Genomic DNA, 19,910 nt, shown 5'->3' on the forward strand with positions numbered 1-19,910 from the left:
CGTGCATTTTATGCTCTACATACACTACCAGGAGAAAAGTTTGCAACACCTAAATGAAAATAGCATCCAACAAATTGAAATTTTGCAAACTTATATCTTTACGCTGAAATTTCCCTAAAAAGAGAAAATAAGCATGCTAAACCAGTAGTCAATTTCTTGAAATTTATTGAGGATATCGAAATACTCAGAATATTCAGAAAAACATGAACGCAAGAAATTTTACAGTTACAAGAAAAAATATATCCAGTGGAATTATACAGTGAAACAATTGGTACAATTTCGCCGTGGTCTTGAAAAATACCACGTTTTCAGTTACCTCTAAAGCTAGATAACAAGCAGCACTGGTTGTCAATTTAGATCCCTCTTTCCAATTTAGCATACCTTTTAATTGCTAAAAAAAATCTGGAGGTCATAGTGAATTGCAGTTGACGCTACAACCGAGAGACTTTAGGCGAATGGACACAAGTCACAAACCTAAAGAGGGCCTGGATTTTTGATTTAGTGCCAACAAGAAACATTTAAGTCTTCAAATAATTAGTTTTATTTACTTCCACTCATATCAAGGGATATCATATTTAACCAACAGAGCAACTATCTTTGCTTGATCTTTTGATTATTAATTTCATGACATACTGAAATGCCCAAAGCGATTCTTCCACCGAGAATATTTTACCTGAAATTTCCTACTGAGATACTATTGGGGGGTTGTGACACCCCTACCACCCCCCCCCCCCCCCTCGGTCGCGACGCCTCTGACATGGTTAGTCAAAACCTTTTGAATTGGTGGAGCCAATTTTGCATTTAGTTCTGTAAATGATTTCGTACATCAAGTAGAAAAATAAAAATAAAAGACTTAATGCATAACACCTCTCGATGCAAAACATCGCTAATATGGTCCTAACTTGTCTACAGAAGCGGCAATGGTTTTCATGTAACCACTGGCAACGTCTTGGCGGATCCGGGCTTCTCAAACAGAATAGATTATGACCTACATTTTAAATATTTGCTACTCTGGCCAGATTAAAACGGTTTGTTTAAAAGAAATTCAGATATGAATTACAATGTTTTGGTCGTTTTTTAATTCAGTATTGACATGAGTAAAAATGGAATTCTATTCGCTTTCACCAAACAGTGCCGAGAACTGTATGCAAACATCTTTTGGTGGTACAAAAATTGACAATGGCTTTGAAAAAAGCACAAATTTGAGTAAACTAAAGCTTTTCGTCTAACACTCTTTCAGAGTTTAAAACGTCAGAACTGAATAAATCGCTATTGTGTAGACAAAAGGAGTTCGTTTTCACATTAGGACTCCATTGGTAACATTCTCTTTAGGCAAGCAGCACTGATTGGGCAACCTCAACAGTCATGTGCTCGCGTTTCTGATTGGCCTATTTTGATCTACAACTGGGTATATATAATCCCTAGCGTAGAGTTTTCGATCTATGTTCTGGCATTTTAAACTCTGAAAAGTGTCAGAGCAAAAGCTTTAGTTTACTCAAATGTTTGTTTTTTTTCAAAGCCATTAACAACAGAAGGTTGAACAGGGCTGGAGGATGACTGGACAAAATGTTTTCAATCAAGCGAAACTTAACAAAACTGATCAGCTTGTATGAAAGAGTTTGTGGATGAGATAATTTAGAAAGTTTTGGGCTTCTGTGGAGTCGAATTTTTCTCAAGTTGGCACCTTTAAATGGAAGTAAAAAATACGAGAAGAATGCGCAAAATGGGAAAAAACATGGCATGTGTGCTAAAAAGAGCAACTAAACGTCAAGAAATTAGTTAATTAGCTACTGCGTTTACGTCTGTTTATCATTATTGGTAAGTTTAAGCTCTTAGAAATTTTGGGGAAAAAACTCTTGATTTTGCATTTAAAGTGTTTAGGACATTTACTAATAAGAAAAAAGATGTAAACAATGTTTCTTTCCAAAAGCTGCAAAGCATTTAGTGAAATAAGAACGTGAATCAATTGATAATTGATAAATATAACGAGCGGGACATTTGTTTCTATTGTCACTTAGAAAGATTTTTAGACGGACAAAAACCGGCAAAAAAATGCAATTGAAGTTTCGCTGAAATAAAATGTTCAAGCATTCCAAAGAAGCTTTTTATATCATTTTCCTCGATTTACTTGGCAACAATCTCATTCTGTCATGGTCTATGTGCAGTGTAACATTCAGGATCTGCAGTGTTGCCGACTACTTTTATGGCATATTAGCATTCCTGATAATGTTTCATTACACCATGACGAAAAATATCGTTTTCCCTGGCTTGAAAACATCGAAAGTGGAAGAAAATAATGTAAAACTGATAACTGCTTTTAAAGATTAGTTGTCACCAGAAAGAGTTAAGTGTCCTGCAGAAAATAATCTATTTTTAAACCTCGAACATGAGCTTCAGATACCGCAAATCCTTGAATTCCTCCCCTCCCTCGAAAAATACCCCTTCTAATCAGCCCCACCATAGAACTGCAAATTGTCAATAAGCCCCCCTTTAAAAAAGTCCCCACTGCTACCATAAATCTTCGAATCGGCCCTTCTCAATTTTTTGATTTTGCCGTTGGTGTTTTATTGAATCACTACAAAAAATCATACTAATGGTAATGAATGTTCATAAAGATATTCCTACTTAAATATATGGGATATTTTAATAATGTTTTCTAGATCGACTATAATTCTTTAAGCCCCCCTCTCTTACAAACCCCCCTTTTCAAAAAAATCAAAATAAATAAGCCCCCAGGGGACTAATTCGAGGATTTACGGTATAGATGCTGGCGGTACTTTGAAGGAAAATCAAACCATTGTCTAGAAAAAGGGGATAGCAGTATTGGTTCGGGGACAACCGTACGCCACTAAAATCCATTAAAACTTAACAACTTTGCAACTTTTACGAGATGTTTGACATTTTTAAGGATGGAACATTCAATGATACCAAATTACGATATCTTTCAATAATATCAATTCTATGTTGAAAGTATCCAACGAATTTGACAGTGGGAGGCCAAGACTAACTAAAGTAGGGGCCATGGCTTCTTTCAAATCATATTACAGCTTTGAAATTGTTACCCTGGGTACCAGACTCACTATATAAAATAATAGAGACTCTGGTCTAGTGCGCCCCATTTTCGTTCTGGTGAACTTACTTGAAAGAACTGAAGTCTATTTAACAGACTAGGCCTGTGAAACAAGACTGTCAGATAAATAATAAAGAAACTCAGTAGTCAGAGGAGTTTTGGGAAATCTTAAATCTTAAATGTGTTTTATTTAGTTCTTTAAAGTCGACATTCTTAATACAGTGGTAATAGACTTTTCTGCCTCAAGATAACAATCAAATTAGGTTTAAAACGCCATTTGGCAGCAAAAAACATGTGCGAAGCATGAAATTGAAGTTAGCACAATGCAGTTATTAAATGTTAATCATTATCAAATTGTTAATCATAGTCTTTTGTAATTTTCCTCATAAATTGTGTGTACTCTCAACGTCTACTTCCTAACTGTGAAGGCAGCGCGCTTGGACACCGCGGCGGTTAGAATCATCACGTTGGAAGGTCACCACAGCAAATATGGGCAATATGACAAGCGAAGCCCCGTATGCCGGGCGAAATATTAGCTATAACTGATTTATTTATGTTCTGTTTTGCTCAATGTTTTATACCAGAGCTAAGTTTATTGTTTCGCTGTGACCTTTGAACGTACAGAGATCTGTACACTCGCTCCTGATTGGTTAATATCAGCACACCAGAACGAGAATGGGGCGCACTAGACCAGACTCTCTATTTTATTTCATATATAGTGAGTCTGGTACCCAGGGTATGAAATTGTTTGCTGCGCAAATAAGCGAGGGGTCCATGGCCACTCCGGCCCCCCTTAGTGGCATGGGCCCTGTACTATATATTTTTAAGGTACCTACAATGCCCGCCAGAAAGTGTTGGAATAGTCTCTTCATCTTTCCTACACAATGTCCCCTCCCCCTACAGAATTTTGGATTCCGACCCGAAAATGACGACGAATGTAGTTTGGAGCGAAAATAGTGTAACCGATGTTTTGCGTCATGTTCAACTTCCTTCCCAACATTGCTTAAGGAGGGGAGGGAGGAGGAGGGACCTGTCTGCTTGAAATAGGGAAATGAACTGAAAAATATGCCTTCACTACGAGTGCAATTTCGGTGTTCCAACTATTTTTGGCGGCCATTGTAGGCCTTCCTGGCCCCTAACTTTTCGTATTCGTTTCTTATGGTGCTTTGAGTGTGGCTCAAAGGCCTCGAACCAGCATATGTCTGCCCACAGGGGCGAGAGGGAACAGTGTTATCCACTACGCAACAGAAGCGGCAACAAGAGAAATTGAGACAACAAAAGTGTGTAAGACGACTTTTTGCAATTGATGCGAAAAAGTCACAATGCCACAAACAATGCAAAAAATATAACTGTAAAAATTTTCATATAAAAGAGAAGGTTTAGACAGCTTGGGTGTTTTTATCCTAGACTCTATGAGCAGTCAGAAATTCTTAGGGTTTGAGGCCATACTTCACGTGTGACGTTTTATAAACACAAAAATCGAGTGTTTGATAAATTTAACTGGTTGAAAGCTAATTTTGCAACATATTCAGCGTCACCATCAACCAACAACGCACGCTTAGCAGGCGTTCACAAGATTTGAGATAAAAAAGACAAGATCATAATTCACATTGATATTACTACAATTAGAATGAGAGACCCACTATGAATAATTAAAATTCAGCGCTAAAAATTAAGTACCAAAATGTTTGATTATTTCTCGGACACCATTATGAAAGTGTTCAAAATTATAATGCCCAGAATATGAAACTGCGACTTAAGTTAGGGCAAATTTTTTTAATGTTTGGGGATAATATTTAGGTGCAAAAACATTTACAAGGAGGAGAACCTTCATTTACAAAAATGGCAGTTTGATTCCATATTGCTATCTTAATCAATTCATTGATAAAAATGAAATTTCAAATTCACCAACGTATGTCTAGTTAGCTAAAGCTGGCTGCATGAAAATGTAACTTTTATCTAACAAGAAACAAAATAAAATACGGTTATGTTACAAAGAATTCCTGAACTTTCGGCTGTTAGTTGGGGTACAAAAATATAGGGGTTACAAAATTATACCTTACAAGATTCCATTATAGATAGTTGTATTTGGTATTTTGATTTAGTGCTTGTCAATATGTTAACAGAACTGTCAATAACAGGGGACAATTGTTTAAGAACTATGTTCTCCTCTCCACCATCTTGATGAACATGTTAATCTCTTATAAAGAGCAAGCATGATTACCTAAAATTGGCCTAAAACGAAAAGCATAAAATCTTAAACTTTGAGAGACAGAATTTTAGGCAGCGTTTACAGAAGACTGGCTCTATTTGGAACAGTTCTAAAATGAGCACAATTTGGGCCTTCCACAGCACGGGACCCGTCGGAACTGTTCCAAATGAAACTGCTAGCCGTACCAAAACGGGATCGCTTAGAAAAAAGTTCCATTTGGAGCCGTTCCAAAATTTTTAAACGCAGCCTTAAGAAGAATAAAGCGTAGGATGAAGAGTTTGGCAAGTTCAAAGCGATGTGGAAATTACTGATTTGAGTTAACAATCTCGCTAGAATATTGTTGAAGTGATGACCCAAACGGTCTGTTGGAGGTGGTTATTCGATAAATGTCGTCGGGTGATCCTTTAAAACAGACATGCAAAGAAGAGGCAACTAACGGTTCTGATTGCATATTTTGTGATGATGTGATGTGAGCGAGCTAATTTACAGGTTACTTTGAAAGTATGACTTGTGAAAAGGCGCAAAAATTTTTCAACAACTGTATAAAGATGTTATACTTTTATTGAATGTTGACGCTAGGACTTTTCGCTGCAAGCAACTTGCATTCTCAAAGCTAGGATTATTCCAGTTAACCATAAAATTTCAAGGATTTAAAGGCTAAGTTCTAAATTATGAATTGAAGATTAATTGGACAAATTTTTTAGAGCCTTTATTTATTTTAATTGTTACGAATATTGACGGTTAAGTGAATAATACGTTTGCTTACTCAAAGAATGTAATTAAAAGAAACATATAAAGATTATCATTGTTATCTTTGATAGATAAAGACATTAAGCAACTTACCATTCAAATCAAGTTTTGATTCAGTTCATCATGGATGCATAAAAGCTAAAAGGTAATAAATACACATCATCTAACTGTTGAATAAATGACAAATTATTCGAATACATTCGTTCGAATACATACATACATTTGTAGAACACATTGTTAAGCACTGTGACATTATGAAATAAGATATGAAAACGATTGATAGGTCCTATAGATAGAGGTATTTGCTTTCTACAAATATGCAGTGACATACTACGTTTGCAATCGGTCAACTGGAGTGACTGGATTCCAAAATAAGGAGATTGGGTGAAAAATCAAGGTTAGCCAACCAACCCCATTCACCTTAGAAATTAGCGGCATTATTTGCAGGTGCATTTATCACCAGCCCAGCCTTTAATCCTCTTTTTGAAAGCCGCAAGGATTGGTTCGTTTCTATCACTGTCATCTAGGGTATTCCAAAGTAGACTCCCTCTAAAGGACAGCGATTCTTGCCCATAACCCTGTTTCTTTCTTAGTGGCAGTTTGCAAAGATTCTGTATCTTTAGGTTATACGTTACATGCTTCCTTCCGCCACTGAGCACAAGAGCTCACAAATACCTCTGCACTTAACGTTAACATACATAAGCAAACAGATTTCATTTCTTCATGTTCAACTATGAAGACATCTGCTAGAAATGAAATTTCCTGTTTACTTGGCAATAGCTGAAGTACTCTACTTCAATCATCGTCCTAAAACATTCCAGCCCAAGAAACGTAGTCTTGTATTATTTGTCCAGTTACTATAATGTAAATATAATTGAAACCCATCAAGTTTTACCCAGACAGCTCTGACTTTCACAACGTCGGACAGATTATCAATTCCTAAAGGAGTTTTCTACCTTATTCAAGTCAAAAGTCGGACCCCGGATTAATCAGACTGTCGCTCAGTCGGATCGTTTCATTACCCCCATTGAACGTTCCACTAAACGTAATTGAAGTTATCTACAGAACTTTAGAACAATCTTAGATAATTAGATCTCTCAACTCTAAAACACTTTTCTAGAATAGGCTGCTTGCTTATAGATGAAAGCATTTATGAGAGCGCATTTATGAGAGTGAAGGCTTTGCTGTTGTATTTGTCTTCTGCCCTCTGCCAAACTCCTTTGAGAGATTTCCAGACAGAATCAAGGAAATTAAGAGCCTAATACTTGGAAATAATATAACTTTTTAGACGACTCACCAGGGCATCCTGAGCCATTAGGTCCAACTGCAGCCGTTTCACCATCCGGACAGCATCCATAATGCGTATCTCTACATGCAATAGTTAAGTGACCTATTCGGGCAAAAGAGTCCAGTAATAGAACGATATATGCTGGGAATCTATGAATACAGACAATGTGATATGGAACAATAGAACATGGAGCATAAAACCTTTCAAATGTGGACAAAAATTTAGCCCTAGAAATTTTAAGTAAATTAATTTCGAAACATTACTAAATATAGTAAAATAGCGTATGATGTTACAACTGAAACAAGCTAAAGAAATTTCCACAAATAATAATGATAATCATAATTATATAACGAGGTTTAATTTCGATGGAAAATGAGGTTATTAGGTTTTACATGCACGACTTTCATCGATGGCATTTTTACTGTCGTTTTGCTTAAAGATTTTTTTGTTCATGATTTTGATAATTTCGCGAGCTCAAACCTGTTTTATTAATTATAAAGATGCTCTAAGTTGCACATTCATCTTCCTAAGCGTATGAAAAGTCATGTTCATAAGGCTGGTGTTTTGTACAGCGCCGTGCTACGCTCGACTAAAAAAGTATTGATGCAAGAGTAGGAAATCAACCAGATACATTAACTCGTAAGGTAGGGGGAACATGCAAATCAAAATCATTCTGGGTCAAGAACCGCGGAATGGAGGTCTAAAAATGTGGAGGGGGCCAAAACCAAACTAGTGGGCCTTACTGGTGGCTCATTTCTTAATATTTTGCTTTTTTTCAAAAAGTGGGGGAAGCTAAAGCCCCCGAGCCTCCTTGCTCCACGTTGCTTGTGGGTAAAAGTCTTCCTGAGAATTCGAAATCTGATTGAATAGTTTTCTATAAATGGCGTACTGTAAAAGGCATTTCAAATGTTTGCATGAATGGCAAGACTTGTATTGTCAATGAGATTGCTTAAAGGTACATGAAATATACACAGGAAGATTATGAAACTTACTTGGCTCATGATAACTAGAAGAGATTCCATTTGCAACTTCGCACATGGTACCTGCGTACCCACTTGGGCAGTGACATTGGTAAGAGGCTTCTCCACCCGAGACACAAACACCACCGTGCAAGCATGGGTTGGGATGGCATCTGTCTTCATCTGCAAAAATATATTAATCATTAGGAAGGTAGATAACCTGCTTGAGCAAGGTTTCTGGGATTAAAAACACTTGAGAAAGAGAATTTTGTAATAATAATCTAGTTAATCTAAGTATAGTGGGACAACTATACTTGAATGTTGTAAAAGCATAAATTATCACTAAAGATTAGTGGATCAAATTTGGATGAATTGTGGATGAATTCAAGTTTACGAACAAAAAACCTGTTGTGATGCTAAAGTTAGGACAACAATAATTTTTGCTGTGAAACTTTCAATAAATTGAAATACAAGCATATAGTCTAAATCCTGATTTGCAGAGTGCTGTTTATACCTATAAAGATCATCGATGTTTACTTCTTGTTTTGCATTAATAGTTTCATTCTTATAGTGCTAAGGCCCTTGTACCTAACATTCGGTCTAATTTTTGTAGAATTATAAAATTGGACTAAAACAGATCAGACGTACACAAAGAAAAATTTAGCCAAGACAGTAATTTCTTCCCAGTTTTTTATTTCTGTATCAAATACATAAATCGGGTTACTTTTCCTACCTCCAACTAGTTTCATTACTTTTCAAAATACAAGATGGCTGCCATATTTGAAGCAAGACAGTAGTTATATCGATGCTGATGAAAGATCTACTGAGCCTCACCTTCACAAAGATGGCCTATCCAACCGCCATTACAGGTACAGCGGTAGTCCTCTCCATCTGCCAAACAAAGTCCATCATGATGGCAAGGATTGGGATGGCAAGGGTCTCTCTCTGAAATGAACCAAACTTCTTTAAAGAGCAGTGGAGAACAACTGAATTCAACATGAAATTTGGAAATCTCTAACTAAGCTTCAAGATAAGGTTAAAAATGAACAGAACAAGTCCTGATAATGAAAATAGGAATGACAATTGTAAGTATTGAAAAGATTTTTAAAACCATACCTTCACAAAGCCTCCCTCTGAACCCAGGAGCGCATGTACACATGACGTCAGCTAGGTTTTCAAAGCATGTTCCAGCGTTGAGGCAAGGGCTTGCTGCACAGCGGTCTTGCTCTGTAAAATTGAAGGGATTTCTTCATAATATATCTAACATAACTGAGTGAATGAATTCAAGCTTCTAAAGACAACATGAGCTTTCATGTATTTAAATCAAATGCAGAAAATAGGTTTTCATCTGATAATTTTTTGAAAAAGTTCAATATTCCAAAATACCCTCTTCAAATTGATCGCAAACACTTTACCAGAATTATATAGTATATTCGAATTTAATATAATATTTTTGAAGAGAGGGGATAATGAACGTAATTGCGATTATCAAAAAGACTGACCCTCGCACAGAAGGCCTCTGTATCCATCGAGGCATTTGCATTTGAAGTCATCTCCTTCTGAAATGCAGAATCCACTATTTTTGCAAGGATGGTCGTGGCAGTGATCAATATCTGAAATATAAAATTACAAAATATCAGTTTCTCTAAAATTCAAAGGTCAAGCTAAAAAACAAAAATACAATTGGCTGGCATTTTCAAATCAAATAAAGTTATAGTCGAATTTAGGCCATTATTGAATCAAGACATCTGCAAAGCAGTTTCCAGCTAAATCAGAAGAAGTTTAACCATTTAATCACGGCCATGAGATTTTTATTACTTTGATTTATAAACAAAATCCTGGTACTATGTGGTCGAAAATTCGTACTGAATTGGGCTTTTAAACGTTTAAAATTGAGCGTATCGACCTGCCATTATTTCTATTCTGAGTTCAGCCTTTCGACAGGAATCTTGAAAATTAGATGATTCAATCGCAACAAGAGATTGCTTCAAAATTTCAACAACGCAGATTCATTGCAATAAAGATATTGGAGTGCAATAGAAGTTTTATATAAGAACGTATATTTTTGGTATCAGTTCCATAGCAAAATTTATCATCATGTCTTGGTTTCAAAATTGATGTAAATAAAAGCCTTAGAACTTGTTTTCATACACAAACACGCATTACTCACCTTCACAATGTTCTCCTCTATAACCTGATTTGCAGAGACACTTGAATTTGGTTATTTCGTTCAAACAAGTTCCTTCGTTTAAGCAAGGATTTGCATCACAGAGTGAAGCTTCGTCTGCAATCAAAAAGACACTGTATCAGAAAGTTCCTTCATGGTTGGTTTTTTTACGGTGAGGAAAGCACCATTGTTAATCAATTCTATGAAGACAGCGCAGGGGGGCAAACGTATTGTGGCTTGATACTTGAAAATTTTCAATAATTATCCATAGATATAAGTTTCATATATAGGATTTTATGTAATTAGGTAGAGATTTATTCACGCTTTCGGATGTAAATCATAAATGGGCCTAAAAGACTATATAAATCATAAATGGGCCTAGCTTTGGAACGGAACAACTACTTAAAAGCATTTGTCCCGACGTATTTCACTGGCCGTTTAAATTCCAATTGGTTAGATTATACAATAGATCTATTGTTACGGAGCCAATCGGCTCGTCTTCAGTGTTTTATCGGTTTACTGCCGGGACACAGTGCCTTCAACTAATTTCATTGGACAAAACATAGCCTTTGAAAGCTCAGTGCTCGCTATTGGTCTTTATAATACGAAAACATTGCTCTTATACAACAAAAATGGAGAGAATGTTATCGTGTGGACTTCACTCATTAACATCAGTGCAAAAAATGCACTTTAAGTACATTCCAATACAGTTACAATGTTTGGTTTTTATTCAAGATTGATTGCACATAGACCAGAAAGGTACTGAATCCATAAGCTAATACCTTCGCAATGATGACCTTTGAAACCATGCGCACATTCGCATTTATATCCATCGTCAGAATCTACGCACTGAGCAGAATTAAGACATGGGTTTGGAGAGCACTGTGTTTCCACTAAAAGAAGAAAAGATTTTGATCATTTCTTGGTTAAAAATTTCTCAATTTTGAAAAACAGATGTTATTCTGACAACTGGCTTATTCTTGCCTCTCTTGCCAATAATTACTTCGAGTATAAATAAATCCCTTACTTTCACAATTGCTTCCCCTGTATCCATGACGACAAACACATCGGTATTCTGTGAGTGATTTAACCATACATGTGCCAGCGTTAAGACAAGGAGAAACTGAGCAAGGCGATGGAGGCACTGTGAAAAAGGGAGACAGATTAAGTTTAAATTCAAGTTTAAAATATGTGTAAAAACTGATCTTAGGGTGTGAAGTGTCGTGGACTATGGATCCAAGGGTCCGTGGTTCGAGTCCCTGGCATGACCAAACATTCACTTAGAGTGAGGGTAGTCACTTGCTCTCTGTAATTCCAGGCATTGAAATCACGATATCGGGTCACATTGAGTAAAGGACAAGGACACTGCTTGACAAGACAAAGTTCTCAGTGCCCTAAAGCTACCTTCTGAAGCTAAATTGATTTTGAAAATTTGATTAGGGTTTTTAAGCAGATATTATCCTATTCAGTTTGTTACCTGAAGACAATGCTCAATCTACAAATCTTGTAAATTGCAGGGAGAACTCTCAAGAGTTAGGGCAAAAACGATAACGAGCAATTTTGCCGCTATGGGAGAGAACATAGAGCTGTTTAACAGAATTGGATCTCTAGAAGGTCAACAATCATTTTCGAAAGACGCATGTCTTATAGATATAAAATCACTTTGTTGTGGGTGGAACATAAGAAATATTTGATTGTGAAGTTTCCTTAAAAGTTTTTCTAATGAAAGCATTCAGAACCGAATATAGGCTTGCAACACCGATAGACGTGTACCTTCACAAAATTCTCCACTATAGTTATTGATGCAGTTACAATGTCCTTCCCTGCATGCCCCACCATTCTTGCACTGAGTGTACCGGCATTTGTCTTGGACTATGGAAGCAAGTAAAATGTAGATATAATGTAGATAGGTCATTATCAACTACGATTTTGGAGCACAGCTACAGAGATGTGCTCATTTTCAACTGGGAGTGACAGTAACTACGACGATAATGCCTGCCTATACCATCGAGTAGCAGAACCTAATTTGCAGGCAACTCGTTTTTGCTTTTCACTTAAAAACGACCACATGAAATTGAGAACAACTATTAAGGACTGTGGTACACATAGCAATGTAGTGATTAGCTCAAATACAGTCTTTTAAAATTATTTTTGAGTTCATGTCAGTTTTCACTTGCCTAATATAAACTTTTACAAATTAACATAGAGAGAATCATACATAGTAGAAGAAGACGTAGCATTCATTCAGGGAGGTATTTCCAAGTTCTGTCATAAACGCACTGGATGTATTCAGGTTTTCTAAATCGATTTTAAATCGACAAATAAAGCTTCTTAACCAGTGGATAACTCAAACTGCTATTAATATTTTCGTTTTAATTCCTTCACCATGAAATCAGTTCACCGATACCTTGTTTTTTTTCTAGCATCTGAACTAAGATGCTACAGACAGAAGACCAAAATATTTAATCCTTTTTGATATGTTTTTAGCACTGCTTTTCTGGGTTTTTTCCCACGAGGAGAGCTTTCTTCGTTGAAGATGTAGCAAAGCTCTAACCATTATGAATTCCACTAAACCAATGCTTTATGTGATGAGGTTCTCTCACAAGCAATCAGTTAACTCTTTTGACGAAAACATAATCTTAAAATCATGAATAACCATATCAATAAGTTCTTGATACATACGCCAGTTGGTAGAGTCACTTACATTCACATCTCTGCCCTGTGAATCCAGGGGGGCACATACATGACACGAGACTTGAGAAGCCGATGCCACTACTTGATGAACATACACCTCCGTTTAAGCATGGGGTCATGTGACAATGGTTGACTCCTTTCGAGAAAGTAATCACATAAAGGTCAATATTTTTAGAAACATTTTTACATACACCGAAAAAAATGGCATACAAAACATGACGTCAGGAAAAAAAGTTTGTGACAGTTAGAAAAAAATGTACTTGACATGCGTAAAGTAATTACAGGGTACCGAGAGACAATGATGCATGACCTTTGGTTATTGCAACCTCCACCCTTATGGAAATTTTGGACCCTAATGAAAGTCTGCCGACGAACCTAGCTCCAAATTGGACCTTTTTCTACCCGTTGCTTGAATTTCAAATTTGGATTACAGTTAGGTCAGATATGGTGCACTCACAATGTTCAAAATTGCTCGGCTATGTATGTTGAGAATCCGGATAGGCATCATTTTTTGCTGGAAGTCATATTCGTAGGAGAGCGTTTCCTGACCCTAGGCGACCCGTCATTCGTTAATACGGTCAAAAAACACCTTGACGTGTATGATGGATTATCCTATCTGTATTTTTTAGTTTCGCCAACCTGGGTTTCTAAACTTTCCATTGAGAAATTCGTGCATGGTTACTGCAAATATGAAGCAATGTTTATAGCCATACCTGAACAGTCCCTGCCCGTGTACTCGGCAGTGCAAACGCATTCGTAATCGTTGTTTACTTCATTGCAAGTAGCTCCATTATGACATGGGTTTGGCTGGCATTTGTTTAGCTCTGAAACAGAGATTACGATATCACTTACTGACTAAAAGAGCTATGGGCTAGAGGCAGGCATTAAGGGCTTTGAAAGTAAAGCCAGAAACAGAGACAGTTAGGTAGCTATTCACTTTTTATGCAAGGCTTGACTAACACAATAAAATCTATCGAATTCGATTTATAGAATCATCTTTTCCATGAGATATATTTGTTTCAATCAGAATACATTTTAATGTGTAATTCTCAAAATATCACCAGGCGAATTATAATGTGACTGCAAGGAAAAATCATTGATTTTTCATCCAAAGTAACAAATTGAAAAGGTTATTGATTTCTGTTTGATTCGTATTTGCTACTTAGCATCCGGAGGCCATCAATAATCAGAAACAGCAGGTTGAGTATTCAATTTTTCTTTCAAATAGCCACTCATTATCGAATACGATAAACCTGAAAGTGTAGATAGGACTTGACTTTGGTATTAGAGCAGCATTACCTTTGGAATTTATTTTCTTAGAGTGCATATCAGGATGTGTGTTTCAATACAGGGATCAAGGGAATCACGGTGGTGTCTATATAAACATTCTTGACAAATTAATGATTTAAAAACCATATTTCAGGATGGAGATAAATTTACTTCACCGAGGATGCTTTGAAACACTTTCTGCAAAAACAAATTGCAGCTATAAAGTGGCAGTGTGTGGACGATGGGCTGCTGCGATTTTTCGGCAATGACAAAGCGTTTACTCAAAGCTTGTTTAGGCAAGCGGCACATTCTAATAGGCAAGCGGCACTGATTGGTCAACCTTTACAGTCATGTGCTCGTGTTTCTGATTGGCCTATTTCGATCCACAACTGGGTATATATATTTCTTAGCGTAGAGTTTTCGATCTATGTTCTGACGTTTTAAACTCTGAAAAGTGTCAGACGAAAAGCTTTAGTTTACTAAATGTTTGCTTTTTTCAAAGCCATTTACAAGTTTTGTACCACCAAAAGATTGTTTGCAAAGCTTGTTTTTACAATTCGCAAAAGAACATCAAACTCGATAGATTCTTATGAAAGGAAGACCTGGACAATCAGTTGACTGTACGTAGGTGAAGGCGGTAACAGCGAAACTAGTTTTTCTCATAATAGATGAACCGAAGAAAGACTAATATACGATAAACTTAGCTTAAAACAGTTGCTATGCTACATACCTTGGCAATTCAGTCCCTTGAACCCTTGTGGACAAGTGCAGACGTACTGCCCGTTAGCTTCAGTACAAACTCCATTGTTATGGCATGGATTGGGATGACAACGATCTTCCTCTATGAAACAAAAAAAGTTAGTGAATTCTGTATCGTGTTTACAAAGATCCATGAAACCTTTTTACATGGATGTGGCCAGCTTGATAAATGTACAGTTGTGTACGTCTAAGTGACAAGGCAATCATGCATGCTTGTATTTACATTCCAGACAAAACTTCACATGTTTCTTAATTTTTGAAAAAAATCCCAATAAGACAAAAACAAAACCTTTAAAATTTGATATATTCGGGCAGAAAAGGGTCAGCGGAAGAAAACAAAATGACACTGTACTTTTTCAATTCCCCGTGCTATCTTGCTCTTAGCAGTACAAAGTTTATACGTGACTGTCTTATATAAAATAACTTTGATTTGTCGGGTACATATGCTGTATGTTTTATTTAAATTCGTTGCACTACTCATCGTCAATCATGCAAGATTTAAGAAAAAACTATTTACTGGTCTGTTATATATTGATCGGTGCCGCATAAGCAGTGTTGCACACGCTCTTTGTGTATAGAACAGCTCTAAGTTGCTACTCCGAGTTTTTCACTTAATACGACCATCTGGCAACTTTGATCAAATGACAGGCACGTATGAACTTAAAAAGCTAACTTGTACCTAACTTAAAATCCATGCTCAAAATAGTAAGAACACATTAAATACATCCGAACCTTCATCAACTACAGAGGACACTTCAGGTGCTGTTTCACTAGGGTATTTGGATGATTTTATTGTAAATAACTTCAAGTCTTTAGTTGTTCATCTGGTTCTCATTCTTTTAAAATATCGCAGAGTTTTGAAAAATAAAAGCAGATGAAATCTTGGCATTACAATGTTTCCTTCCCTAAGTGTTATTCCCCTCGACGAAAAAGAAACAAGCCATGATTCAAATAAAAGGAAACAAAAATTTCAGCATGACAACTTCCTCTAAAGTCAACTGATTTTAGATTGTAAATACAAAGGCTACCTTCGCAGTCACTGCCTTTGTATCCACTCGGGCATATACACTCATAACCATCCCTCACTTCGTTGCAGGTGCCTCCGTTCATGCAAGGGTCACTTTCACAGTGGCCTAACAGGATAAAGACATTCAATGAGTTTATTCAAAAGCTGGTAGATATGTTCGTCAATATTTAAAAAACGCATATGAATTTGCTAAAAGCATCTTTGTTTTTGCTACTACGGTGTTTGGACGTAACTATCTACTCAATAAACGACTGTGCTCTAAAAATTAAGCTTCCATTTGAATTCTTCGATACAAAACATGGGAGTTTGTATTTCAGAAAATTAGGTGAGTGGCTTTGCGTAAGACAGGCAAAGGCTCATTGCAATCAAAGCGGTAGTGACCACTGCGCAGTAGCATAGTCTACTACAGATGATTTTATATGGGTTGCGACTCATTTCGATCCTTGCTGAGAAATTATGAGGGCTTGGATGCAGGATAACTGCCTAACGTATCAAAAAATGTAATTCCAAAATTTTGTTTGTGTCTGAGAAAATTCACTGCTTTTCTCCCACTACAAAAAAATCTCAATTTCCGCCAGTGAGAAGAAAGGTAGAGGTTTTGCTTCTTCACTTGGCAAAGTGTGTTGAGCATTCCAAAGGATCAAACAGTATATCAGTCGATTACATCAAGAATGACAAGCAACTTGTGGATTGTACTCGAGAAGCGAATTTCATGATAGAGATATTAGCGTTTTGTGGGACTGATTTTCAAGGACAAGAGCCTTTTGGAACGATTTGAGAAATTCGCTGAAAAAGATCAAAAGTTTTCTTTGTAGATGAGATGTAATTTTTAATTCTTAAGCTTTAGAATTTAGACTAGCGTTTCTTTCTTGGGTTTCATATAATATCTAAAAGCACGTGGTGTACAAGTCACTTTCCACGTTATTTGCAGAAAATGGCAATTCAGGTGCATGTTGTGTTAATCATTTGGAGACGCAGTTCAAATTTACTTGATTATTGCTGGTGCTCAAAACATAATTAAAAACAACTTGTTGCAGTTTTAGTAAATAAAACTAAGGACATAAACAAGTGAAAGACTGCAAAAACTTTAATACGAGTGGTGACTGTTTCTAACATTTCTTGCTGAGCTCCCTCTGGGTCAAAAGAAACTATCATGAAATTATCAGATACAAATCCAATCAAATATCTGTGTTGATTGGAGAGGAAATCTAAGATTACGTATTTGGATAACATAATGCTTTGTAACTCGATGTCTATTTGATGAACATACCTTCCTCGTGTTCGTGGTCGTGTTCTGCATAATCATCATCATCCACGTCGTCCAAATGGTAATGCGAATTGTATCCGCCATGTGCTCTTTGGCGGGCTAGTCTGTTCAAAAACTGTCTGTACGACATCATGATTGGAGGTCTCGGGATGCGAGTCGTCACAATCGTTTTTTGTCGAATAGGAGGTGCCTTAAGGTAAACATATCCAGGATGCGAGTAATAACGGGAATGAGGGTGAGCGATGAATTGTCGCTTCGTTTCCCTAGAGCCATCAGCTGCTTCCTCCGGAGCAACAGCGTCAGATTCTGAGTTTTCAACAACATCCGAATTCTCAGATTCTTCGGATTCACTTTCTTTCGAATCCGATTCATTCGCTCCACTTCCATCATCTACATTATCTCTCTGGTATCCTGAACCCGATACATCTGAACTGCCATCATCATTTCCGTCCGGGTCGCCATTATCCTCGGCTTCTTCGTCAATTATTTTCCCAGGCGACACTACTCTGGTCTGCGAAGCATCCGACAAGACATTTCTCTTCTCTAGGCGTTTATCAATTGTATTCGCAAGTAATGTTTCATCCGAATCGAGTTCATCATCTGGTATCAACTCTCGCTTGACGATTACGTGTTTACCAAGCGAAGTAAAAATAACGTTTAGGAATAGTATGGCAAAAAACACTGTATACGGCCTAACGGCCATTTTTAGATTAAATTGAACCAAAAAAACTAAATATTTCTCTCAATTATTTGCTATTACTGTTCGGAAAAGCAAAGATAACTCCGATGGAACGAGTTATCACGGTTGAATGAGCATCAATTGTTTGTTTACGGAGAAACACTAGTCGCCTTGTTCAAAGCGCATGACCTTAGTGATCACGATGAATAGGAAACAAGTACAAACAAATTGGAAAATTTCAGAGCGCAAAAAAGAGTTTAGTGCTAAGAATTTACAGTATAGGATTTAGAGCTGTTTACACCTCAGTGGCAAATGTCGTCCTATCTTAGAAGTCTCAAGGCTTGGAATGTAAATCTCAAAATGGCTGTTACAGACTTGTTACAAATTATCTGATAAGTCAAAATAGCACCAACTGTGAAAAAAGAAACGAATGATACGGTGTTTCCAAATTAAAGGCATTGGAAAAGGTTTCCCTCCCATAGTCTTGTCTAAACTGTACCAACGATGTACCCATGCTACAATTTTTAGAGGAAAGGTGGCAGCAGTCAAATAACCATCTTAATCATAAGTGGTGAATAATGCAGGGGCATGAATTATAAATGAGTTTAAAAGCGGTTTTATGTCCAGAAATCTTAGAGGTTTGATATAAATGTGGGACCCCCAGCGTCCTTTTTCTTTTCCTAACTGGCTTCCAGTGGTACGTCATCGTCACATACATCATCATCACCAATTTTCTTGCAAAGAAACTTCTCTATTACATAAAAATCCGGTAAAATCCGGATAATCCTGCCGGATTCTTTGAAGAGATCCGGTAAATCCGGTTCCGGCCGGATTCTGAAAATCCTGATCCGGTACACCTCTAGGCAAAAAACTTTCACTCAAAGAAACATGTCCAAAAAAGTGTTGCACGTGTTTTACTAGAGTCATGTCTTGTTCTGCCAAAGAGTTAATTTGTACCAAAAGTTATCTTTCATGAAGGATGTCACTTCTGGTTTTCATTTTGGCAGCCGGTTAGTGTTTTAAATATGCCGTCAGTTCAAGCCTACAGGGTGAGACGTCTACCAACCACTACCAAATCAGATCTTTTTAAACCTTATTTCCGATACCGTTACTCCGTTTGGTGCGGTAACTAAAGGCCTTCAAAATAGGACAGCAGCCCAAATTGAAACTGCAACTTTGAGGCTCCACGCTCCTACCAAACCTTTGATAAAGGAAGTCGGTTGGCAGCAATGTAACTTGTAATGGACATACAAATGAAAATTATGATGCCCAGGAGTCTGAACAATTTAGCCCCTATCTACCTTTGGAATATACAAACAGATTATAGATATTAACAAAAATATTCTTGCTTAGAAAACATTGAACAACCAACGAGAAGAAGCAAAACAGGAAACCTCAAAAAGCCTTATGAAAAGCAATAACTAGTACTATACTCTTTACTTTGATTATTAGTGTAATTTCGCTGGTAATTATTAATTTCAGTTATCAAGTTAACTTCTCATCGCTTATTAATCAAATTTCTATAAATTCAAATTGAAGGTCCCTTGAAAATCGGCAACCTCCTTAAATATTTGAAATGAAATAAGAACTAAATATTTGAAATAAAATAAAATAAAATCAGAAAGGAAAATGGAATTCTTCAAATGACGTTATGACTGTTCCTTATTTCAAGTGACATCTTCAAAGACAGAAAGTTTCTCACATATTCACCCCCCCCACCCCCCCAAAAAACCCTAGCAACCTGACCCGGCTTGAGCGAAAATAGACAA

The 19,910-nt window shown here is 36.8% G+C and overlaps 1 protein-coding gene across 1 annotated transcript; it reads right to left on the minus strand.

Moving 5' to 3' along the window:
- Positions 1-4,668: 4,668 nt before the first annotated feature.
- LOC135689930 (uncharacterized) lies at positions 4,669-19,012 on the minus strand. Its single transcript, XM_065207295.2, has 16 exons — positions 17,466-19,012; positions 16,197-16,301; positions 15,140-15,250; positions 13,854-13,964; positions 13,151-13,276; positions 12,220-12,318; positions 11,474-11,590; positions 11,229-11,339; positions 10,450-10,563; positions 9,782-9,892; positions 9,396-9,506; positions 9,114-9,224; positions 8,313-8,462; positions 7,330-7,422; positions 6,126-6,170; positions 4,669-5,305 (listed from the first exon to the last, which is right to left on the minus strand). The coding sequence occupies exons 1-15, from the start codon at positions 18,163-18,165 to the stop codon at positions 6,154-6,156; spliced, it is 2,187 nt and encodes a 728-aa protein (XP_065063367.2). The 5' UTR covers positions 18,166-19,012; the 3' UTR covers positions 4,669-5,305; positions 6,126-6,153.
- Positions 19,013-19,910: the final 898 nt, after the last annotated feature.

This window comes from Rhopilema esculentum, chromosome 5, assembly GCF_057945365.1.
Source record: "Rhopilema esculentum isolate cy_ngs chromosome 5, ASM5794536v1, whole genome shotgun sequence".
Lineage (NCBI taxonomy): Eukaryota > Metazoa > Cnidaria > Scyphozoa > Rhizostomeae > Rhizostomatidae > Rhopilema > Rhopilema esculentum.

Coding starts and splice junctions, on each gene's coding strand:
- LOC135689930 (XM_065207295.2), bottom strand. CDS start 18,165: ATGGCCGTTAGGCCGTATACAGTGTTTTTTGCCATACTATTCCTAAAC. Junction 16,302..17,465: donor CGACCACGAACACGAGGAAG/GTATGTTCATCA, acceptor TTATCCTGTTAG/GCCACTGTGAAAGTGACCCT. Junction 8,463..9,113: donor GATAGGCCATCTTTGTGAAG/GTGAGGCTCAGT, acceptor ATATTTTTGCAG/ATGAAGACAGATGCCATCCC.